The sequence below is a fragment of the Oculina patagonica genome, chromosome 8, assembly GCF_052425735.1.
Source record: "Oculina patagonica isolate OP01 chromosome 8, crgOcupat, whole genome shotgun sequence".
Classification (NCBI taxonomy): Eukaryota; Metazoa; Cnidaria; class Anthozoa; order Scleractinia; family Oculinidae; genus Oculina; species Oculina patagonica.
The window spans coordinates 21,099,028-21,124,055 of NC_135765.1; the positions used below are offsets into that span (position 1 = coordinate 21,099,028).

The following is a 25,028-nucleotide window of genomic DNA, read 5'->3' on the forward strand; positions in this document are numbered from 1 at the left end:
CTTCACTATGCCCACAGTTGTGTACTCCCCATCCGCTGTGACTGCATTCTGATATTGATTTCCCATCTCCGGCACAGTTTACGTTATCCAGCCATATCTGGCCTGTTCCTTGTCCAAATGCTGCACAACAATGTGCTGCCACAGCTCCATCGTATCCAAGCTGACGACAAACTACTTCAGCGTCCTGTAAGTCCCAGCCGTCATCACAAATTGTTCCCCATGTACCACCGTACAGCACTTCAACGCGACCAACAAATGACGAATTTCCAGCAATTACTAAGCGAACTGTTGATTGTAATTAAACAGAAAGGTTGGTGCTCTCAGTGCTTTATAACAACAGTTTACTCTCTTGAAAACTACAAATTTCGTTTTAATTGTAAACATCATTTTATTTGTTAGGTTAGGGTTAAGTTAATTGGTAAATGTAGAGCTACTCTGTAGAAATGTTACCAATAAACCGTTATTATTATTATTATTATTATTATTATTATTATTGTTATTATTATTATGCAAATCCCTCTTTGTCGATTGATTGACAAAAACTCGCCTTCCTCGCAGCGCCGAAATTAAAGAGATGTCCGCGGAGACTTGAATTTTTTTATGTACTTTATGTTAAGCCAGTGAGCAGCACTTCTGCGAACTTCTTGACTTGTAAAACTTGTTTTTATTTCCTCCTACGCGCCTCGTGTGTCTAGTGCACACTTTATCAGAGAGTTTTACAATACAACCAAGTATTCCTTGTATAAACCTGACAACAAACTGGATTTTACATTTCGCAAAAACACGCCTACGGATCTGCGTATACAAACTACGCTGCTATGCGTCTAGGAAAAAGGCGAATAAATTTAAAAAGATGTGACGTATTTTAAGCGTGTTATAATAACTAGTCGGAGCTCAATGTTTTAACTAAAAGTGTGGGCCCCGAAACATTCCAGACTTAGTTACGCAAATAAATAGAAAAACAAATAAATATCAAGAATGGTCAATAATGTTAAAAAAACCCTAGCCCTTTCGGATATATGACCCTTCTTCTGTGTGGAAGAAAACTGTGAATATAACGAAGTCGTGAAATTCCGTGCATAAAATAAAGTCAGAGGTTAAGGTGGCCCGCGGGGATTTATCGCGTTTTTGAAAAGGACAATATTTGGCGACTTCTTAGAATATTTAGTCTTACAGTAGAACCCTAAAATAATACTGATTCCTCTGCAGTATTTCGAACTTTCCTGCGTTTCACAAAAATTGTAACTTGCTGGAACTATTAAATAATGTTTTGCAAATAATTCACCAAATGGGTCTTTTCGCGAAATAAAAGAATTCGAATTATCGGTCCTGTCGGGGAATTCTCGATAATCAGGGACAGTGATTCTTAAAATCCCTTCAGTTCTGTTTCAAGTTAAATTTGTCGATTAAACCCGTTAATGGTCATCATTTTTACATCGATTTTTGACGATTTCTCAGAAACATATAGAGAGTAAAGCAGACTCGAAACGAGTTGTGTCAGTGGTGCAGCCCTGTATTTTTGGCGCGAAACTCTTTAATTGTTCAGCTAGCGACACAATTTGGGATAAATTATTCTGCTGTCAACCAATTAGATGGCGAGTATTTTAGAAAGCAGTATTGTAAGTTAAAAACTCAGAGCTAAATCGCTCAAGCGTGTGACAGCTCGTAAGATCACAGTTCTTGCACTTGAGTCCTACGAATGTGTTACAAATTTCGTCCCAAATGTTCATGTTCCAGTTGACATTTCACAACACGCTAGATTCGGCTTTCGAAAAGGTCGCGACAATGGGCTCTTAGCAGCTAACGATCACAAAGTAACAACTCGCTTGAGAGCAAGCAATGCACTGGGACATCCAAAACAAAGTGACTTTAATCAGACATGCTCATTTTGAATGTCCCAGAGCGTAGCTTGTCCTCCAGCATGTCGGAGTTTGTACCATGTGACCGTTAGCTGCCAAAAGACCCATTTATAAGAAGTTTTACTTACGTTACATTACATGTTACGTCATTTTCATGGTCTATAGCCTCATTCGTAGCTCTCGACCAATGAACGCGCAAAAATTCTCTCGGTTATTATATAAAAAGATATCTACGAACGAAGATAAAAGCAAGACAATAAGGAATATTATTAGCCTTTATCTCCCATGTCATCTCATTGCATCAAAAGTAAAGCATTGCTAAAGTTTATACAACGATAAAAATCAGGCAACGGTGAACCACAATGCTTTTTTTACTGGTCTTATATTTTACAAGTATCGTAACGAGTGAAGTTTCTATAGTTCCTTAGCCTGCGAATACAGCCGCCTCTCATTCGCGTCCCACAACGAAGAGCGAAACACGAAGAGAGACGTCTGCGATTCACGGCCAGAAATTCCAAACTGATGACGTAAATCTGTCCAGAATCCGGACAGGAGCGCTGATTGGTCAGCTAGTTAATTTACATAATGTTTCATTACACGAACGGTAAAAAACCGGATGTTATTGCGGACTAAAAGTTGACCGGGGGAAGGATCGTGAAACTACACCGAAGCTATACCTTAGAATTTCTATAATATCTATAATTCATATGTAATTGGGAAACAAAAAGAAACTGCTTTATAACAAGATGAACGACCTCAAAGATGTACAGAAAGGACGCGCCACAGCGGCCCATAAAAATAGATCAATTTTGTCACCTTACTTTTATTGTTGACATAAAGGCAGCCGGCAAAACAAACAAGTAACAAAAATGTGAAATACAGATAAACCTGAACGACCTGAACCATCCACAACCAAGGAATAAATGCTACAGAAAAACAGAATTTTAATTTGACAAACAGCGGGGAAAGAAGAAACTAACTCAGAAGAATTATAATGATCGTTGCGGTATCGGTATTTACGGCCCAACACCTCCGAAAGTTGCGCTCAAGTTCCAAAACAATGTCATATAGGGACTCGTATAGGGATTTCTAATTTTCGCGATGAAGTTGTCCGGTGTAAATGACCCCTAAATGTGTCCTTGACTGCCTTGAAAGTGTTTGTGATCAAGCAAGTAATGTGCGGCTGAAAACAAAAAAAGATAATTATGCAAGACCAACTGCGTGTGGTGTGGGAAATCTAATTTGTGCTTAACGTCATCAGTATGGAATTTCTGGCCGTGAATCGCAGACGTCTCTCTTCGTTGCGGGACGCGAATGAGAGGCGGCTGTATTCGCAGGCTAATAGTTCCTCTTTTAATCACAGTTTTTTACCACCAGGCGGGGGGATATAGCGGGTTTGGAAAAGAAATAATCGGAATGTATAAATTAAATTCAGTTATAGATTTTCCTTATTAATACACTTAGTTATTATTCTACGGTAATTAGAAAAAAGGAAGCCTCCGAATTAAAAACCATTAGACGGCGCTAATATAACATCAATTGACAGAATCAAATAATGACACGTGGAAACCTCAGAGAGCTAAATTTCGAAATGTAATACATGGTTATCTTCTTGAAAACACTCTCACTCACTCATCCTCTTCGCTCCTCTAACTGGAGCATAAGGCTACCCGGAAACGTCCTCCATCCTTCACGGTCTTTTGCTCGCTGTTCCGCCTCATTCCAGCTAGTCCAGCCCAGGTCTTTACGCTCACCTTCCACAGTTATTCTCCACGAAATCTTGGGTCTTCCTCGCTGTCTCTTGCCTTCAGGGGTCCAGGTGAGAGCAACTCGGCAATTGTTGTCTTTTTCCCTCCTCAAGATATGACCTATCCATCTCCATTGCCTGACCTTCACGCTTTTTGAGATGGGTCTCTCCTTAGTTCTTTCATAGAGATCACAGTTAGAGATGGTGTGTGGCCAGAATATTCCGAGGATTCTTCTTAGACATTTTCGGTGGAAAACGTCAAGATATTTGTTGATGTAATCCTCCACATCTCAGCGCCGTGCAGGACAACAGAGGTCACACAGCTCTTGAGGATATTCGGCTTGGTGTGCTTGCTGTACATCTTTGATCTCCAGACAAGATTGACGGTGGCATACGCCCTTCTTGCAATTGGCAGCCTTCGTTTGATGTCTTCATGTGATCCACCTTCCCCCTTGGACTGTGGCTCCTAGGTAGATAAAGGAGCTGACTTTTTCAACGTCTTGTCCATTGATGGAAATTGGGTTGGCAACCTTCGTGTTTGTTCGTAGCACCTTTGTCTTGATGGTGTTGATGCAAAGACCGGTATACCTCGAGACCTGATGGAGGCGGTTGAACTTCTCTTGGAGATCTTTGTGCCGGCTTGAGAGAAGAGCTATGTCGTCAGCATAGTCAAGATCCTCAAGGACTGTTGTAAACTTCCATCTCAAACCCCTTCTTGCATTGTTGGTGTTTTGCATTATCCGGTCAATGATGATGTTGAAAAGAAAACCAAACATTACACAGCCCTGCTTGACACCTGACCCTACAGGAAACCAGTCTGATATCTGCCCGCGTTCAACAACACAACAGGTGCTTCCATCATAAAGCTCTCGTATGATGTTCACGAAGTTTTCAGGAATACCATAATGCTTAAGGATGTTCCAAAGCCTGTGACGTCTTACACTATCGAAGGCCTTCTTGAAGTCGATGAAACAAATGTTCAGTTGTTCCTCTACCTCTTCGGTAGGCAGCCTGTTCCTGCCGCAATCTCTTCTCTACTCCTTCCTGTATCCTAGACAGCAGCAGTCGGCAGAAGACCTTGTAAGGTACTGATAGTAAGGATATCCCACGGTAATTATTGCAGATAGATGGATCGCCTTTCTTGGACATTTTGGCCAGGAGAGATTTTTTCCAGATGGAGCTTTACACTGGTCAAGAGTTTGGTTGCAGATGTTCAGAAGCTGGTACAAGGCAATTGTGGGGCTGGCATTCAGCATTTCTGCACTGATGTTATCCGCACCGGGAGCTTTACCATTCTTCAGTCCAGATATGACTCGTCTCACTTCTTCGATTGTGAAGGGGCTCGTATCCATCTCTATGGGTTCTTCGCAGATGTCGAGCTGGCAACCTTCAGGAAAGCCAGTTTCTTCGCAAGCCACATTCAAGACTTCGTAGAAATGTTCTTTCACCCTTTCAAGCACTTCTTCCTCTATGGTGATGACTGTGCCATCCTTAGCCCGTATCCCAGTGCTTGGCTTCTTGAGGTAACCGCTTAGTAGTTTGGTCTTCATGTAGAGCTCTTTCAGGTTATTCTGGTGCGCTGCCATTTCCGCCTCTTCTGCGATTCTTTCCAGGGTCATCCTTTTGTCTGTCTGCCCTCGCTCTTTTCTTCACTTCCTTGTCCTTCCTCTGGTAAATTCGGCAGTTTAAACGGCAATGCGTAATTCCGTACAGAGGTTGATCAGGTGCTGTACCTTTCTACTGCTCTAATTCCCGAGTACTGTAAATTATTTTTTATCAAATGAATGGAAAAACAGAAAAAGGAAAACAAACAAAGGGGTGTTATCATCCCTTTTTCAAAGATTGATAAAAATCTTTTTTAGGTTCACTCAGTTTTACTTTTAAACTTCATCATTCGTCGAGTGCCACGACAAAAATAAATTTGTCTATCAGAATATTCATATTTACCTTCATGAGCTCTGCATACTGCATCAGCTTTATAACCACTTATACAGCTGTGATTCCTCCATCCACCAACACAAGAAAAAAGCGAGTTTTCATTTCCAGTACATTGCACATTGCTCATCAATATCAAGTCACTCTGGTTAATAGCTGAACTTTTGCCAGGCACGGACGATGCTCCTGTATAAGTCATCATTCGACAAACCACATCCGCGTCTCTTTTGTCCCACTGGTCATCACACACCCAGCCCCAGGTGTTGTTATAGTAAACTTGTACTGCACCTTCCCTGACAGATGGCCCTCCAACAAGACGAGCTGCGAAAACATACAAATGATTGACATTGTAGTTGTTTAAAGTCAACTGAAGAGCAGACAAATGACAAATCGAAGGGATGAAAGCTATCTTCAAATGTCGGCCTCAAAAGGCATTTCTATAATATAGTTTCGTTATTTCCTTGGATGTTCCATTGTCATTAAATATGTCACACGATCCTTAAATACACAGACAATCAGTAATGTTTCCATGATTGTAGATCAAATGACAAGGTGGTTACGCTTAATTTAATCGTTCACTTAACTAACTTTTACTTTACCTCGCGGTTTGCAATGTACGCCAGCATCTTTATAGTGCTTACAGCTGTTGACTCCCCATCCGCGGTGACTGCATTCTGATATTGATGCCTCATTTCCTACACATCTTATGTGACTCAGCCATATCTGGCCTGTTCCTTGTCCAAATGCTGCCCGCTGAGGTGCTGTCACAGCTCCATCGTATCCAAGCTGACGACAAACTACTTCAGCGTCCTGTAAGTCCCAGCTGTGGTCACAAATTGTTCCCCATGTACCATTGTACAGCACTTCAACACGACCAAATGATGACAAACTTCCAGCATTTACTAAGCGAACTGTTGATTGCAATAAAACAAAAAGACAGGCGGTTTGAAACCGCTTTCAAACAAGAGTGTTCTTTCTTAAAAATACAAAATCTCTTACCCAGTGTGGCTGAAGATGGTAGACTTCTGGTCTGAGCTGCCGTGTTTGGTAACACTGTTTGATAAAAGGAAAACGAACACCATGACATATTTTAGCTAATTTCAATTTCATCATAACTTAAACTAAAAAAAGCAACGGGTTGATTAGATTGGTCATTATAAGCCTTAATAGTACTATGGTAAGCCTAAACAGTGCTCTTTCTTTTTTTCTTATCTTTTTTTGAGGGGGAGGGGGGCGGGAGAAACAGTTACAGTAAACAATACAACGCACACATAAGCGTTTTACAGGAACACATATAGAAAGGTAGATACATGAGATTACAATTGATTTTACGTACAGTGCATGTGTTTACTATCATATTAAGCTACAAGGAGAAAAACAAGTTACGACAAACAATTTCGTAATTGAAAAAAAAAAAAAACACAGCATCAAAAAGGTTTCATTGAACTCAGTAAGGGTGCGTTTCTTTGGGAAAATCCAAAATTGGATCATTGATCTCAGATCACACGGATACTTTGCTCCCAAAGAAACAAAGAATCCGAAAACGGATTTTTTGCCATGACAGCCCCGTAAACACATTTAGCACAGAACCTAAAATAGCAGCACTAATTTATTTTTCGTCGAATGTATCCTAGCTAAAATAATTTAAGCATACAAAATCTTTTACAAAAACCACACGTCGAAGTAGCTCTTCTTTAACGTTAAGCACAATGTGGCGAGAAAGCATCTGAGAGCGAAGAATGATTGCGAAATGATCAGTGCAAATTTCACTCGTGACAATTTCAAAAGGATACAACTTCCGTAGGCACACAGTGGCTGTTCTGGAAAACCTGTATCTCGTTTAAAATGATACTACATACCTATCTGAAGCTACCGTTTTCTTTTATCGTGAAATATTTTTGCATTTTGATCGAAATAACCGCCTAAAACTTTCCGTATGCAGTGTTTACAAAGAGCGAACCTGTATTTTCACTGCAAAGACCGCTGGGCCAAGGTACTTTTTTCGAATCCTTTCCCAAAGAAACGCTTGAATCCTAAAAATCCGGATTCGGATATGATCTGATGTATCCACTCGAAGTGTGGATTCTTCAGATCATTGATCCAAGATTAATCCATTTTCGGATATAGGTAAAGAAACGCAAAATCCGTTTTTGGATCAAGAATCCGGATTAGGATTTTTCCCAAAGAAACGCACCCTAAGACTGTTATTTTGTATAGTATTTCTCTTTGTATATTAACTTTTTCCCTTAAGAGTGCTATAAACTATTGAAACATATTTTTCGTCGTGTAAGCATTTGCAGTACATGGAGTACTTCGCAATAATGCATCAGTCAATTCCAAGACCGCCCATCCCACTCCCCCCGGGCATACCCCGGGCATTTGACTCGAGGTTAGCTCCGTATAGCCGGGTAATTGACGCAAAACTTCGCCCACCCGGTGGGGCATTTGACCATCGATGAAACAAGGGTCAGCAGTCACATGCTAAAGCATTTCTGGATTTGTTGTCAGAAGACAATTCTTCACGTTTTAAATATCTATAAGGTATTCCCAAGAAACCCTTCGCAGATAACGTATAAGCAGTGCTAGAAAGAGCGATTTCAAGCTACACGGAGCGAAAGTAAACATCGATGTTTTCGTCGTCTTTTGTATTTTTTTCATTTTGTCTTAAAATCCGAAAAGTGTGGGGAATTTGACGCTCTGTGAAGCCCTGACTGGTGGGGCATTTAATTTGACTGTCTAAACTGCCAACATAGCGGGGAATTTGACCAAAATTTTTCGAAAAAGTCAAATGCCCGGGTGTTTGCCCGGGGGGGACATGGGCGGTTTTGGAATTGACTGATACATAACTGAAGAAGCGTGTTCCAAAAAGATAAAGTTGAAGGCCAATGTAAGAACATGTGATCTAAATAATGTCTGTCAGTGAGACATTGAGGGCATATATCTTTATCCGATACAGTAAAAACCCGCGTGTAAGAACCTAGAAATTAAGAACCTCCTGGCAGAAATTTGCTTCCTTAATACCCCAAAAGGTTCTTATATGTGGGGTTAAACTATTTTATTTATAATACAATAACTGTATTTTATCAAAAAGGATGTCTTTTGAGATCAAGAATTGCACAGGGAAGCTAAAAAATGCCAGTAAGTACCCCAAAATATAAGAACCTGTTTTGCCAAACTCTAAAAAAGCAGGTTCTTACACGCGGGTTTTTACTGTACTTTGGCCTTTAAAGGGCTAACTTTTGTTAGAAGAATGTTATGAATAATCTTGTATTGAAACAATGATATCTTAATGCCATTTTCATCTGGAAGAGTAATTTATAAACTCTGTTTATGTTTGCTTGGTTAAAACCGTACCTTACAATTTTACCTTCAGCGGTGGGGGTAAAAATGCGTTTCTTAACATGACGGAGTAGACCTTTTTGGTAGAGATTTGGTTTGTTTTAGTTTTATTTTCCGGCATTCGCCAAGTAGTTCTTTTTATTGCTAATTTCCAATTAGTCGGAATAGAATTTATCAATCCCAAATATAAAGTGAAAGGTGTTTCAAGATGAAATGTTTCGGAGAATTGTTTAAAAGAAAGGAAATTACCGTCGTTTTTAAGAGGGAATATTTTTTTCGAACCAGTTTTTATAAAAAGGGGTTTTTACCTTCGATTTTTATGTTGCGGTTGTTGTTCCAGATTATTTCGTTTTGTGGAGATGTGTCGTTTTGAAAGGCTTGTTTTGTGCTTTGCCAAATTTTTAAAGACTTTGCAATAGAAACTTGGTAGGCGGTTAAGTTGCAGAGAATTGATATCATAATTGCAGCGCGTCAGAAAAGACAGTCCACCATAATTTTGCAACGCCATCTCAGGGATATTCTCCCAGGATGCATCAGTTCTGGTTTGCAAACGTGGTATACAGGCAAGCTTTATTCATAATTACAAAATCAGTTATCTTAAGTCCGCCGTGTTTTTTTCTCACCAGTGATAGTTGATTTTTTATCTTTGCGGGTGTTCATCCCAAATAAAGTTAAAAATTAATTTCTCGATTTCTTTGATAAATTTTTCTGGGATTAAAAGAACAGACGCATTGTAGATTAATTTAGAAAGTCCGGAAGTTTTCACAATGTTATTCCGTAAGGTGTTAAGGCCTGGCTAAACTAGGAAACATTGTTGCCGAAACATTGTTCCTTGTCATGTTTCCTAGGTGGCTAAATTAGCGGGGAGCAAGTAAAATGTTTTGCTGCCCGAGTGGCTAAACTTGGCAACAATGTTCCGGGAACAAACTTTCACGCATGCGCATGGACTAGTCAACAATGTTTCCAGGGTGGCTAAACTGGGCAACATATGTTTCGGGAGCAAAATTTGTGTCCGGGAAGCAAAAATGTTTTTGACTTTTTTGTTTCCGTGAAGCGAAATTTGTTTCCAAAACATTTGTTTCCCGAGTGGCAAAACTGGAAAACATTTGCGTCCGCAACAATGTTTCCTAGTTTAGCCAGGCCTTTACTGCGCACTTGTTCTGCTCATCACGCAATGCATCGAGCACACTGGACGCGCGCGCTTTTGATTAATTTGCTCGCTCAAAATGACGAATTCAACTACGCGACCAAGCGCGCGACTAAAAATCAAGAAAGATTTCTGCTGCGACGAAATCCAGTTTATGGACATATACTAAGCCAGGTACAGCGGAAAAGCAACATTTTAGTTATCATTGGCCTCTAAAAATGGCTCACATTAACAGTTAAAAACAAATCGCTAAGCGTTCAAACGTAACTGGCAAACTGCTAACTACATATGGCTTGCGCGTGCGAGATGCAAATATTTTACTCGCTAGGGAGGGAAAAGTAAAAATGTAACAGACCCCAAAAACAATTCGATAGAGCTTGAAAAGAACTCGTATAACTTTTAAATAAGGGGGTTACCACTACTTTTTATTAACTGGGCGTTTAGTCCAGTTCATAGATTCGGTAGCTCATTATACAATTTATACCTCATTCTCCCTGTTGTTTCGTTAATGAGGGTTTTGTTTTTTGCGTATATTTTGAAGGAAAAGGAGAGACGTCATGTTATGTTGTGTAGAATTAGGAGGAACGCTAGGAATGAGTTGGATGACAGGGGAGGAAGCAGGTGAATGCGAAGTTTTCGGGACGAAAAGATTGAAAAAGTTGTTCAAAAAACGCCATTTTGAATAATAGCGGACATATTTGACCGGTGAAGACTAGAGGAATCGTGGACTCTGGGGACGAGAATGGCGAGTCGCAGCCTGAATGAGGCCTTCCAAGGGGGTTTCTGATGTCGCTTCGTCGCTCGTTTCCAACACACCTGTCGCCTATTTGGTGAGGGAAACGTTGTCGCTGTCGCAAATATACACCTTTTCAGTGCTAGTTTCTGTCGGCTGTCGGTGCTCTAGAACAAGATTGTCGCTACATTTTTAGCGATTTTGGAGCAATGTCGCCTGTCGCCAAAACCCCTTGGAAGGCCTCCTGAATGTGCGTTTGGAATCCAAATGAACCGAAAAGGAATTTTGTAAGGATGACAAGAAGAATTTCTTGTGAGAGGAGGTTGAATTAGGCTGTGCACTGAAGGCAGACGGTTATGAGAGACGAGTTCAGGTATGACATGTGTTTATAATAGAATGTAGTTTGCGCGTTCCTATGTTTATTGACCTTTATTGCCAGCTTTCGCTTTGATTTTGGACCGGCGATCCGATTAAAACAACTTGAACTGTTTAGTGAAGTAAGAATACTCAAAGCATTATGGTCGTTGATCGGGTTATTGTTTTTGGTTCTTTAAGAGCATTTTATCGGCATTGCATTATGTATATTTTTGGAAGAAATGCGTGGTTTACGTTTTTGGCTGTGTTTGCTAGATCTGGTTTTGTTTGGCCAGAAAATTACTGAAATAAGCTTCAGTAACATATTTCTTTTACCCTTTGTTCGCTTTTTGGAGGCAAAGTTATTTTGGCTACTGTGTGCAACATTGAAGGTGATATAAAGATAAAGAGGGTTAATTGTTACCGATATCCGTTTGCTTCAAATCTGTTTATAAGCTCGGGGAACTTGCTACAAAACGGAAATAATTTTTGAAACTGCATGAAGCTGATATTGCATGGCTAAAAATAGTTGCCTAAGTTCATGTTGGTGCATGCTCCCATTATAGTCGCTACATATAGATCTGCTACGAAATGGAATGAAGTTGTTTAAAATCCGATAGCCTATTGAATATTGGTCATACACCGATACAAGCAATTTGTTCTTTAAAAAGAAAAAACCTGGCGGTTTGCTGCTGTGGGAGAGTTTTAGGGCCTGTTTACATGATTCATGAATGACTCATTCCGGAACAAGTTAATCCCATCCCGATATATTTCACTCTATCTGTTTACATGATACCAAGACAAAAGTCAAGTCATTCCCGAATGAGTTCATTCCGGTTTTTAAATGAATTTGATTCCGAGATGAAACCGCATCTTGTGAAACCACATGCAGAGATCACAGTTTGAACTCAGAGCAAAAAAATGTAAATTATAGCGTTTACTGTTTAGCCCGAAGAAGCAGCCCTATGGTCAAATTGCTTGTTAAAATTGCAGATATGGCCATCATGAGCATTAAAAATAACATGTTTGCGCAAAACATGCGTCAACTTGTGATCTTGAGTGAAAACTACGCACATGAAAACGACTTTGGTTGAGCTGGTCGATTATGTCATGTGGAATGTATGCAGTCAACGAACTTCATTGTGAACTTGTTCCGAAATATAAGTCATTCTGGAACTATATGTAAACAGGCCCTCATGTGCAAGCAGCAAGGCGTGTGAGGCATGGCAGCGAGGTATATGAGGCAAAAATCCCTACTCCAAATGAAAATGTTAATCAGAGTGCTATATTTAAGCTAACTGATCTGCTATTTAGCTGGCTTAATAGAATGGATCGCACACCTTGCTGCCTCGCACTTTTGTGACGACCTGCTGTATGACCCCTTATAATAGACTGTCTTTACTAACCCGGTGGAAGTCGTCGTTCAAAATATGGGTATAACAGAACTGTAAATTGTAGATCACTACAGCAAGGTTTTTTGGTGTTGTGTTCATGTGTATACATAGTACTCGTGTGTGGAAAAATTCACTGCATTTAGTGGGTTTCTTGTTTAGTGTTGTTTTGTTTGTATGCACTGTGACCAGTGATTTTTTTTCCTCCCTTCCCCTCAGCCATTAGCAGGCCATTCACTTGTTATGCAAGTGAAAGAAAGTAAAATCCCAGGTACCTGGGAGAAAAGTGAGTGGGGGGACTCCCCTGCCTCTTATGTTCTCCCACCATGGAACTCCTTTGTAAAATACTTATACCAATCAAGTGTAAAGGTGGATGACGATAACTTGCAGGACTGTCATTAAGTTTTTATGCAGCCAAACATTGCAGTTATCACCCGTAGCATTTCATTCTGAATGCAACTTGTAAAGTAACACCAATCAAAATGTTTACCTGTAACATTGAGTGAGCTCATGATTAGCCGTAACAGGTGTTACGGGTTACAGCCCTTAATGACAGCCCTGGATAAGGGATGATAACATTGTTGGTAGCTGTAAAATGAATTCTTTATCTTACCTTCTCAATTGTGATGCTTTCAAGATATTTACTATACTTAATCATTTGTTTTTTTAAAGGTGTTATTTGGACTTGTGAAAATTTAAAAAGAATATTTGACAGGTGAACTCATGTAAAAATGCAAGGTGAGATTGTGTGAGTCCTTCTTGGGTTGCTGTATGTTCATCCCACGTGGGATGCTGCCTAAAGGATTCAAAAATGACCTGGGTGGGGTGTCACCTAGGATCCTGCTAATTACTCCAGGTGGGATCCCACTCGAGATACCTGCTGCTAATTCCACATGGAATTTTAGCTGTGCATTGATCCCAGGGGGGATCCCACCTGGGATCCTAACTAGTTCTAGGCAGGATCTCAGTTGGAATCCCATCTAATTCTAGGTCTCTACGCATATTATCTGAAGTGGTAATTCCACATGATCAGGCAAAAAAGATATATTAATTAGCTGTCTTAGATAAGAACAGAATCAACACACTGTAGTGTTGTCAATTGAGTTTGATATATTCAATGAAGTCATCTCATTCATCATAAATACATTGTAATTCCATTCATGTGGCCACCAATGAGCCACAAGGTGACAGTATTAAAGCTAGGTGTTCTTTAAACAAGAAAATGACTGGTACTGAGCATTTGCTCAGGTCAACTTGAAGGGGCTTTATAATTATTATAGGTAGGTGATTGTATTAATGGGGTGGTGGTAATGGACTTGGCCCATTATTATTACTGAAAATTACTGAAAAGTTTTTTCAATAACTCAATTTTGTTTTTGTTTATTTAAGGAGTTATAATAGTTTCAACAACTGATGGAAACAAAGTGGTGCAAGGAACACTGCTGCTATCATCTGCATACCTAAATCTGGAAAGGCTGTATTAGCTCACATGAAGGGAGAAAAAGGTTGCTTTTTATGTGAAGATAAAGGCGATGGGGTTGGCAATGGCTTACAGAGATTTTGGCTTTACAGCACAGGCATGTTGCTCCACATGATACCCATGGAAAAGTTGTTATCCGGAACGTTATTTAAAATGGAGAACAGGTACGGCCTCGTACCCAGACGCCTCTCTCTTGTTTGGGGACATGGGCGCGCAAGGGCTTTGCGCTCGCTTTGTTCTCGCTTCGTCGGAGAAAGAAAATCGAGGCGCCTGAGGAGGAGGCAGGAACAGGTAAGTGTTACTAGCAGTTATTGTATGCTGTTACTAACCAGTTAATTATTTTCAATACAAGTTTTTTTAACTTTTTCATGTATCCAACACTTATTAATTAACATGATATATTTTCTGGTATATTTTATTTATTAATATTATTATTGCTGTCAATCATATGGAGGTGATATCCTGAAGGGAGAGATGAAATGGAAGTGAAGTTCACCATTAGTTAGTCCGTCTGATCAAAACCAGTGAAGTTGATAATGACATGCCTTGACCACCTTATAAATAATTATACTGAATATTTTCAAGTGCTGAATCGATTTTTTGTATTGAGGTCAATGGGATAAATGGTGCTTCTGTGTCTTTGCTGTTTAAATAATTTGACCTTGTGGTGTGTTAACTACAATTGTCAAGGTCATTAAAAATTTTAATTATTGAATATCAAGTTAATAAATCATTAAAATGATTTATAAACTTGATATTCAAGCTTCAGAATACAGAAATTAGCCTCTCTGATCTACTAGTATTGAAAGGTGTCTTAGTTAATTACTTGCTTCACTACAGTATGCAAATGACAGCTATCACAATTCTTGTGAGTGAGCAGATAACATCAAAACAGCTAATAATGATTAATAAATGCATTTATATGGCAGATTTTCCATATGTATTATGTTCAAATAAGCCGATGAACTGTTGGACAATTTCTACAGATTGACGGCAGTACTTATGGTTAGATATGAATTGGTTGATGCTTTGGCATACACTTTTCATGTCAGTGCACCTGCATAACTCATAAGTGCACAGCTAATAGTATTTCTGAAATGATTCAATTTAGCACCCGGGGGGCTTATTTACTTTTGGCACCTCATGGAAGGGCGCTTATTGAGACAGGGCACTTATTTAATTTTTTGAGAAAAAACCAAACGTTCAAAACAAAACTTAAATATATATTAAAATAACTAACAATAACAGAAACTGTCAGTAACAAATTGTTGAAAGTTCAGTTACTTTTAAAAGAATTGTTTATTTTAGCAGTAAATATATACATGTTCGGTACGGTGAATGTTCGTGAGTTTATCTATTCGACATTGATGACATTTTCGTCCCCAGAGGCCGCAATCCTTTTGGGAACGAGAATGCATCGATGACTTCAATAGGGGTGGTTATCCACAATAGGGGGGGGGGGGGTGTTATTAGAATAGAGGCTCATAACAATGGGTCACTTATTAGAATAGAGGCTCTTATTGGAATAGGGGCGCTTATTGACAAAAACACATTCAAAGGGGGGCGCTTATTCGGAAGGGGGCGCTTATTGGAAGGAGGGCGCTAAATTGAATCATTACGGTAACCAATATTGTTTGGCTTTTTCACTGCCACTGGAAGTGTGGAACTAAACTAATACACCAAAATGTTGCATAGAGAAAGTGCTTTACTCACTCTATTATTTAGCAGTATATCAGCGTGAACTGTTGCATTTTTGCCCGGTCACATGTGCCGAATTTAATTGCAAGGCTGTTTTATGTTATAATTTATTTCTCAATTGTGTTTACAGAAAATGTCAATACTTCCTCCACAGAAGGGATTGGGAATTCCTGGTGATGGGAGGGGTCTCAAAGGCCAAAACGGTAAGGAAAAGTATGAAGCTAAATTGGATTTCCGGAGGGTTCCCTCAGGTTGGGGGTGGGGGGGGGGGGTGGGGGGGGATCTTAGGAAAAATTCCTTCTGTGAGGGAGTTATGGATCATTTTTCTTCAGTTAAGCAAAATATTATTTTCTGATAAAAAAAATAGGGCGTCAGATGTCAATATTTCTAACTGCTGGAAACAATATGATGTTCAACTTGAAGCAAAAAGCGATAACAATTGTTTGAATTCTTTGTTAGACCATGTGTAGGGGTGGGTAAGGTGGGGTGTAAACTCCGTTGAAGGGTACATGTAGGTGCTGAGGTAATTGGCCCTTTGAGAGCTAAAGATGCACACAGTGTCCCTTTCCCATTCCCCAAAGATCACTTGGTTTCCTGTTGTCTCTGGTGGGGTAATAGAAGGGATTTTTTTGTCTCAATCATGAATTATCAACAACAAACATCGGGGATGATGTGGTGCAACTTCTACAACAATAAAATAAAGAACTTTTGATTTTGTATCTTTTTTTCTCACTTAATGATTAATAATAATGTTACAAAAAATTCCTTTAATAAAGAAAAGTGGAAAACAGACGTTATAGTAAAAAACGTTCGGTTTTTATTTGTACATATTATAGCCTTTTAACCTTTTTTAAAAAAAATACGTCTTAGCGAACATTATGTTGAGTAAAATTTGTATAAGTAATTGTGGGTACTTGCAGTGATTCTATAAAGTTAGCCTTTTAATAGTAAGTTAAAAGGATTAGGCTCGAGATGGGATTTAAAGTTGGAACCTGGTCTTACCAATGCAGTACTGTATGATGCTTTTAGATACCACTGAACCAACATTGATAATTTTGCATCCCTTGATAATTTTGATAATGGTAGAGCATCAGAGTAAATACTAATATCGAAAAGTTTCAGGTACATGTATGAAGCTGATGTCAAGTGCGATTTTTGTTGTAGGTTTGTTTGGAATCTTATGTTAGGCCGCTTCAGACTTGAAATTGATAAAGCTCTTTGGTAGTGATTGCTGGCTGAGAAGGCTATAGGCTAACGGAGTTTCTCATTCCTAAAATCTGCAATTTTAATTAAGTTATGCACAGAGCTGTGGTATAAAAAGACAGTAAACGCCAAGAAAAATACATTTTTGCACCGTGTTTTCCAGCATGATAAATAGATCAAGTTATGTTGATTTGGACTCGAAGTTATTGATATTTTTGTTACTATGGGGGCCACCCATGGAGGGGAGGGCGGCAGCACATTGTGTTGTTTCGAACAAAATTTTTCTTGTAAAAGAAAAGATGGTAAATTTTCTTGTTGTGTGTGGAAGCATTTCATCTGTTCGCTAAAATCTGCTTTTGTTCACGTGTTGCCAGTTATGTTTTCCTCTTGTTTGTATATCCCCAAAGGCTATTTCGATTAAAGGCAAACGTCAGTTTACCATTTTTAACCAAGCCAAAGTTGCAAAGTGCCCAGCCGTCGCGACTGACAAATACAGCATTTCCTCCGCGAAAATAATAAAAAAAATGCTTGAACTGAAAGACGTTTGCATTCTTCCATGATATGTTTGAACAACAATGCCCAGGATAAACCTTCTACTCATACTAACTTCATGCAAAAAAGTCGATATCTCGAAGAGATCTTTGATTTATTTCAAAAAATTTAACTTCCCTTCAGGTAAACAACCAACTGGCAAAGTTTGGTTGGAAATCTATGAGCAGTTCTATTTCAAGGGAATTACCTTAAGGTCTCTATTCAGAATTCTTGCAATACATAGTTCCATTGTGAAGGCCTTACTTACAATTTTAGTGGCATTTTGTGGAAGTGCCGGGAGTAGACAAATGGTGACACCAAAAAATTTCCATACAGATAGCGCATCCAATTTTTTAATAAGCGCCACATTTTTGTGTTGGTCCCCTTTTTTATTCTATTTTACTGTACCTTTTATTGGGATTACACGCCTCCCATGCCTCACTGCCTCGCCTCGCATACCCCGCTGCCTCACATATTTGGAATACTCTAACGCATTTATCCTTCAACAACACCATTCCATTCCTTAACTCTAGGTCTCTATATCTCCAACATAATTCTCAGACACTTAACTATTGTTAACAAAATCAATTTGCTATCCAGTCCTTGATAACCAAAATATTAAATGTCAGCCAGTTTCATCTTAAAGAAATTTACTAGCCTCCTACAAACTCCGCTGTATCTATCTATCTATCTATCATCCCTCTATCTATCTATCTATCTATCTATCTATCTATCTATCTATCTATCTATCTATCTATCTATCTATCTATCTATCTATCTATCTATCTATCTATCTATCTATCTATCTATCTATCTATCTATCTATCTATCTATCTATCTATCATCTATCTAAACTCAACTTATCTTCTTATCTTCGTTCTAAAACTTAAAAGGATCTTTCTCTCATTTTATTCAGTTGCAGAGCAAGAAAATACATGGTTCACAACAAGTCAAGTACACAAGAATTAAAGGCAACAGCTAACGAAATGGATCCACAAGAAAGAACCATCTCACAATTATCAAGAAGGATTATAGTTCAAACAAAACCAATGGATTCTGACTCAACTTTATCAGCTGATCTGACGTTTCACCTCTACAGAGTAATGCATCACACTCGCGAAGCAACTAAAATATAAAACAAAGTAAACAAAAAGCCAAAGAACAAACTGCCGTGCAGTTATTAATACTTCACATCTGTAGAGGAATTACACTTCTTGCTTCAGTCCATTTGCCTTCTGCTTTAAAATAAAAATGTTCTTAATCGACACACGAACTATACGCAATCGCGTACTTCTGTTTCAGGGATAAAAGTCTTCAGTTTGTAAATTCTGCTACTCACTTGAAGTTAACTAGAGCCATGTGATTTGTCTAACAACGTCACGGCCCAAACGTCACTCGACTTACATAATGAAATACACTTTTTATTTATTTAAAATGAATAAATCTCAATGAACTGTACTCACAGCTGGTGATTACCATGAAAAGCAATGATTGTACTCTGTATATAACATATTACTTATATATTGCTATTTCCATAATATTTCACACTCTAGCCATTAACTGTGCCTGACAACAATCCATGATAATAATCCATCTTCCCCATAAATTTTTTACAAACCTAAAAAAAACCGTCTCTCTCCCAGCAAGTCACACAACCGCACGTTTTGTCCTTCGTCTAAACCAGCCAACGATTACCTACATAAAGCTCGCAACCACACTCACCATCAAGCAAACCAAAAGTAACTTTTCCATTTCTTCTGTATGACTTGCACAACCGTCTTTACTCCTTTGAAACAACTCCTTATATTAATCGAATATACAGAATAACCACGGCCAAAAAACCTACCATTTTCACGTTGTACCGACATACATGTATATATAGACCTGTATAATACACTAAGAACTTCACGACGTCACGAATAACTTGACAAAGCGTCGATGAAAATGACTTAGAAAATTTAAAACAGTTTTTCAAACTTTCTCTAACCGCACCTTACCGGCAACCGAAACGTCCTTTCTATACAAAAATATACGAAATGACTTCCGTCCAAAAAGAATCGCCTTTTCAGACTGAAGATAACTAATATCATCAAAATTTCGCCACAGGACGAACACGAAAGCATTCAGAAAAATCACAATTATACCTTTACAATTATCTTTCAAAGTGTCTTAAACCGATACACTGAAAGGCCAATTCATTTCAACACAAACAATGTGATATCTCTAATGTGGACGTCATTTCCCGCCCAGTTTTAAGCTTCTTTAAGCTTCTTGTTTTATAAAATGAAAGTGGCAAGTCTATAGAGAACATGTTTAATTTGTGATTAAGTGAAAAAAAATTAGGCCGATTTTCTGGCCGTGCAAGTGAGAGCTGTTAGAGTCAAAAATTGTTCAAACGCAATTATTTTGTTAATAAAATCGTGGATCACGCAGTTTCAAATACATTATTTGTTAGTTATTTTAAAGATTGTTATATTTAATGTTGATTTTGCTCATAAAAAATCAATTTCAAATGGAATTGCAAGAAAATTGTATTATATTTTACGTTTTTTTTAATGCCACGTCAGCACTTTTTTCCAGTTTTCAAACCTAATTATCTCGAATATTTGCGTGGCTACCCCCAAGTTTCTTTTTAAATTTTAATAGCCCTTGGTAACATCTACATCTCTTGCATTGTCCAGAAAAAATAACTTCGTTATTAGTAGGCACCGTCCTTAAATTTCTTCTTTTTCAACTGTTAAGCGTCTTGTTTCGGATTTTCTCTGCAAAGTTTACCTCGTAAGTTTTAATTTTGTCATACGAAAGGAAAATACCAAGAGATTTTATTGTGTCCCGAGTAGTGTACCCCCAGCAGAATTACTACCAATTTTGAGCAGCCATCCACTAAAAGTGAGTAGCTAGAATAAATTAATTTTAGATGACGTCATAATGGGGGTGTGGCTTATGTCTAAAATGCGCGCGGTAATTTATGCAGCATAATTTATGCCTTGACGTCACGACACGATAAGTCTACTTGATTGACAGATTGACAGAGTAGGGAACATAGTCTGCTTGAGAGCACTTGTTCCACTGCGGATCGAAGTGAGAGAATTTTATAAGAAGCTCCGTTTTTAAATTACTTAAGATATATTTCCTTTAGCTTACTAGAGGTTTTTGAAGCTCAAATAGATTGAATAAATATTCACGATCGAGCAGACAGAGGCTTAACCATGCATTGTTCTCATACAAAGCCGGCGAACGCCCTTCAGTGACCACGGATATAAACATTAGGATTTTAGCGGAACCGAATCGCCTATTATGTACAGAACGAGTCGCGTGAAGAAATATTAAAAATAATTGGTTGCACGCACGGATTGTAAGTAAAAAACCCTTTTATTTCAATAGTTCAATTTAACGAATTACAATGATTTTCAGTGATTTTAAAAGTAAACACTGCGTTTTGAGCGGCGCGAAACTTAGAAACTGAACACACAAATTGTAGCAAAACTTTATTTACTTCGGTCGTTCGACACAGCGTATCACAATGATGAAATTTAATAATCGTCTTCATGTCCCTTGGAATATTTGTAAGGGTGAGGTTCTGTGTAAACGCCGTGATTGTCTAGAAGGCCTCTTCGGTTTATCATCCAAATAATTTACTAACCGAATTTGCGGGCGTTTACGCTTTTTAGGTGGGGACATTTCCACTGTGGGAGGAGGGGTCAAGATCGATGGAGGAGGGGAGGGGGGTAACGGAGTGGAGGTTGCCATGGAAGTAATTTCTTGTGGTTCTGGTGCTTGAACTGGAGTGGCTGGTACTGTCGCCAGTTCTGGAGTTGGTACTGTTGGTAAATTCTCTGTGGTAGATATTTGTTTCTTCTCTTGGGGTTCGGCCCACTTTGTTGCCTCAGGTATAGAAATAAGCTGGTGTTTGTATGTCAGAAACCTGTTTTGTAGCTGCATATAATGCCTAGCTTTTTCGTCTTCTCCAAGGTCATTACGGAATAGAAGGCCATCTATATTATTCTGCAAGCGTTGCATCTCCGGAATTACTGGCGCAGCCATCAGGTTTTGGTGCTTGAGATGTTGCAGGAGTTCTTTAGAAACGCAACCTTCTTCTTCCCCGTTATCGAATCGTTCTTTACCGGGTAATACATTTGTTCGCAATCTGCAACTGTCTTGTGTGGTTGGCTTAAGGTCAATAAACAGATAACCAAACGGTCTCCGCACCGCTTCTTCGTACTGTTTATAAACCAAGCAGTTTCTCCAGGATACATTTGTTTCGCTAGGGTTAAAATCTGTAGCTTGTCGCGGGGATTCTTGAAAAGGACCAAGTAATGGCTGTTTAAGCTGATGCTTCTGTTACCTTTGCCTTGATGGAATAGGTTTTGCACAATGTATACGACACTCAAGTTTCGATGATGCGAACCCGTTGTGAACAGGTTCACGATCCGATTATCACTCCCAGCTTCAATCATTTGGTCATCAATGACAATCAAGTTTCGTATATTAACATCAAAGAAGGAATCTTGTTCAAGAGTTGAGGGTATACCCTTGATGAATTCAATTCCGGGTATCGTCAACAATAACTCGCGATAGGCAGGTTGCCATTGAGAATAACACCAAACAATTCTCTCTGGAGGTGGGTGGATTGTCTTGTGAGCCTGTTGCAATAAAGATTTGACCCACACCGCCTTCTCAAACCAGTCATTCCCGCCACCATACAGGTAAACGGATGCCCCAGGTGAAACCGCTGACACTTTTCTGGAGAAACCGACAAAGCTTGAAACGGAGGGACACCGGAAGTGCTATGTTTACTGCTCATGTGTCTTTGCATTCTATCTTTCCTAGAAAAATTATTTTGACAAATTGAACAGGGCCAACTCATGTCAACTGAACGAAAGGTTTACACGAACTGACAAAATGTGTAATGTTTCACAATTATATATTACATATAAACCGTTATTCTATTGTTTAACTCCACCACCACCACCACCACAATTCTATTGTTTAACTCCACCACCACCACCAATAAAAGGATATATCTTACTAACATTAGTTCATTCTATGATTTTGTCTCGTGTAGTAAAGAACAATCGAGGTTTTTTTTCGACTCTTAGCCGACTGTCCTTTTTATCAGCGTCACTTTCTTCTAAAGACGGCCTCGCCACAACAGATGCACGCATTAGTGCAACTTATTTATAACGTTCTCACGGAAAACATACCGATCCCTGAAGAAGAGAGGCGTAAATTGATGCCATATAAGGATGCTCTAGTCAACCTCGCTGAACCCAATGTTCCCTTCAAGACAAAGAAGCAAATTCTTGTACAAGAGGGTGGAGGCTTTATTCAAGAATTGCTGACCCCTATTATAAGTAGTTTGAGCTTCTTATGTTATAAAAGCAAAGCCGCATCCTAAAATTTGTATCTTGCTTTTAACAAGTGCTTATCGATATGAAGAGAAACGTAAACTGGGATGATGAAGAGGAGGAAAGTGGAAAAGAAGACAATATATCCTCTGATGATGAGAGTGACAGCGAAGAACCCCGTATAAAAGATGTCTTAAACAATCTTTCCAAAGCCGTTTCAAGAAAATATGCTTCTGAAATGCTGCATAGTATGGCCACCTCCAAAGATATCTTGTTTTGGACTCCCCGCGGACAATTACTCCGAAATCAACGTATAATACCAGTAACAAACATCTCAGAGCTGGTTGAGTATGTTCTACTTTCTCATAACGATGATGTAGCCAAACCCCGTGCACTCAATACTTTCCTGGAGGGACTGGCAGAGCTTGGGGTTAATAAGCGTTTGATAAAGAATAAGAAAATTCTAAGCGATATATTACAAAAAGAACAAGCCTATCGCGATAAAGAGGAAGAGGTTGACGACGGTTACTCGACTGACAGTAACGAAGAGGAGGAAACAGCTTCTGAGGAGGGTATTGGAGCTGAGGAATCTCAAGAGAGCGACAGCGACAACGATGAAGAAACTAAGAATAGCGATTCTGATAGTTCAGCCTTAAGTCACGCAAAAGCTCATAATCCATGTCAACAATGCGAAGGTCTGAATGTATATGATACTGCGGTCATGAAATGTCCTAAGTGTTTTTGGGAAGATAACTGTAAAATTTGCCCTATATGCGAGCACGAGATTCCGCTATACCGAAAGCACGAAAAACACAGTTTGCGTCGATGTTATGATTGTGGAGCAATCATACACAAGAACGAAGAGACTTCTAAAACTACATACTATCCCCCTAGAAATGACGAGGACGAAGACGATTATTAAATTTCATCATTGTGATACGCTGTGTCGAACGACCGAAGTAAATAAAGTTTTGCTACAATTTGTGTGTTCAGTGTCTAAGTTTCGCGCCGCTCAAAACGCAGTGTTTACTTTTAAAATCACTGAAAATCATTGTAATTCGTTAAATTGAACTATTGAAATAATAAATAAAGGGTTTTTTTTACTTACAATCCGTGTGTGCAACCAATTATTTTTAATATTTCTTCACGCGACTCGTTCTGTACATAATAGGCGATTCGGTTCCGCTAAAATCCTAATGTTTATATCCGTGGTCACTGAAGGGAGTTCGCCGGCTTTGTATGAGAACAATGCATGGTTAAGCCTCTGTCTGCTCGATCGTGAATATTTATTCAATCTATTTGAGCTTCAAAAACCTCTAGTAAGCTAAAGGAAATATATCTTAAGTAATTTAAAAACGGAGCTTCTTATAAAATTCTCTCACTTCGATCCGCAGTGGAACAAGTGCTCTCAAGTAGACTATGTTCCCTACTCTGTCAATCTATCAATCAAGTAGACTTATCGTGTCGTGACGTCAAGGCATAAATTATGCTGCATAAATTCCCGCGCGCATTTTATTTTAATTTATTTCACCTCACTAAAGATTCCCGCGCATTTTAGATAAGCCACACACCCCATTATGACGTCATCCAAAATTAATTTATTCTAGCTGCTCACTTTTAGTGGACGGCTGCTCAAAAATGGTAGTAATTCTGCTGGGGGTATACTACTGTCCCGCGGCCAGCGAAAGCCGAAGGGAGTTTCGGTTTTATTTTTCCATCGACCAAGCCACATTCTCCGAGCTTTGAGCAGCTTAACCGATTATGCAAATGAGCTGAGTGCCCCTTGAATGTGCACTCGGCTCAATAGACCTTTTTCGCTTAGGCGTTTTGTTGCCCCATAACAGACCATGTGATGATACTCTTGAGAATTCTTGCTTGCAAATTTTCAAATAGTCGCGTTTATATGAATGAATAAATTTTATGTGGATAAAAGGTAAATTCTCTAGAGAACATCACGTGGTCTGTAATGGGAAAACAAACCGCCCAAGCGAAAAAGGTCTATTGCATGTTATTTAGCACCTCGCAGAATCACAAGAACCGAAATGTTATTTTAATTAGTTGTGCACCCTAAGAAATATCTTTGCTGACAGATGGTTACAATGCATTGCAAGGGTAAAAAGGTAATTTTAGCTCCTCAATAAGTGGAGAGACGACTAAATAATTTCTATTTGACTGCCAATACAGCTTGCGGTATTTTTTCGCGAGAGGATAAAGTTTAAAGGGCGAAGTCTTGAAGACAAACCAAACATCGGCGCTTTTAAAC

The 25,028-nt window shown here is 39.0% G+C and overlaps 2 protein-coding genes across 10 annotated transcripts in view; one reads left to right on the forward strand and one right to left on the reverse strand.

Annotated features, from left to right (window-relative positions):
* The window catches only part of LOC144662699 (scavenger receptor cysteine-rich type 1 protein M130-like), a 161,072-nt gene that overhangs the window by 130,249 nt on the left and 5,795 nt on the right, over window positions 1–25,028 (reverse strand). For 2 of the 4 annotated variants that reach the window (XM_078523559.1, XM_078523556.1), the window contains exon 3: window positions 6,541–6,594. In XM_078523559.1, coding sequence (XP_078379685.1) covers window positions 6,541–6,594 — 54 coding nt within the window. Of the gene's footprint in view, window positions 1–5,553; window positions 5,863–6,140; window positions 6,453–6,540; window positions 6,595–25,028 lie in introns of all 4 variants that reach the window. The other 2 variants (XM_078523555.1, XM_078523558.1) reach the window with 2 other exon arrangements.
* On the forward strand, window positions 10,794–18,914 carry LOC144662747 (uncharacterized). Of its 6 annotated transcripts, none has more exons than XM_078523640.1 (5): window positions 10,794–11,133; window positions 13,178–13,243; window positions 13,895–14,276; window positions 15,814–15,896; window positions 18,340–18,914. In XM_078523640.1, exons 3-5 carry the CDS (start codon window positions 13,995–13,997, stop codon window positions 18,551–18,553), a joined length of 579 nt encoding a protein of 192 aa, XP_078379766.1. In that variant the 5' UTR covers window positions 10,794–11,133; window positions 13,178–13,243; window positions 13,895–13,994; the 3' UTR covers window positions 18,554–18,914. The 6 variants fall into 6 exon arrangements, with proteins under 6 accessions (XP_078379766.1, XP_078379772.1, XP_078379767.1 ...); XM_078523646.1 differs by having other exon boundaries at window positions 13,895–14,149; window positions 15,814–15,886; window positions 18,334–18,914; XM_078523641.1 differs by having other exon boundaries at window positions 15,814–15,886; window positions 18,334–18,913.

Bases quoted from the DNA above. Each gene is read 5' to 3' on its own strand.
- LOC144662747 (XM_078523640.1), top strand. From the start codon at position 13,995: ATGAAGGGAGAAAAAGGTTGCTTTTTATGTGAAGATAAAGGCGATGGG. The intron at 14,277-15,813 runs GTAAGTGTTACT...TTGTGTTTACAG, and splicing joins TGAGGAGGAGGCAGGAACAG to AAAATGTCAATACTTCCTCC. The intron at 15,897-18,339 runs GTATGAAGCTAA...ATTCAGTTGCAG, and splicing joins GGCCAAAACGGTAAGGAAAA to AGCAAGAAAATACATGGTTC.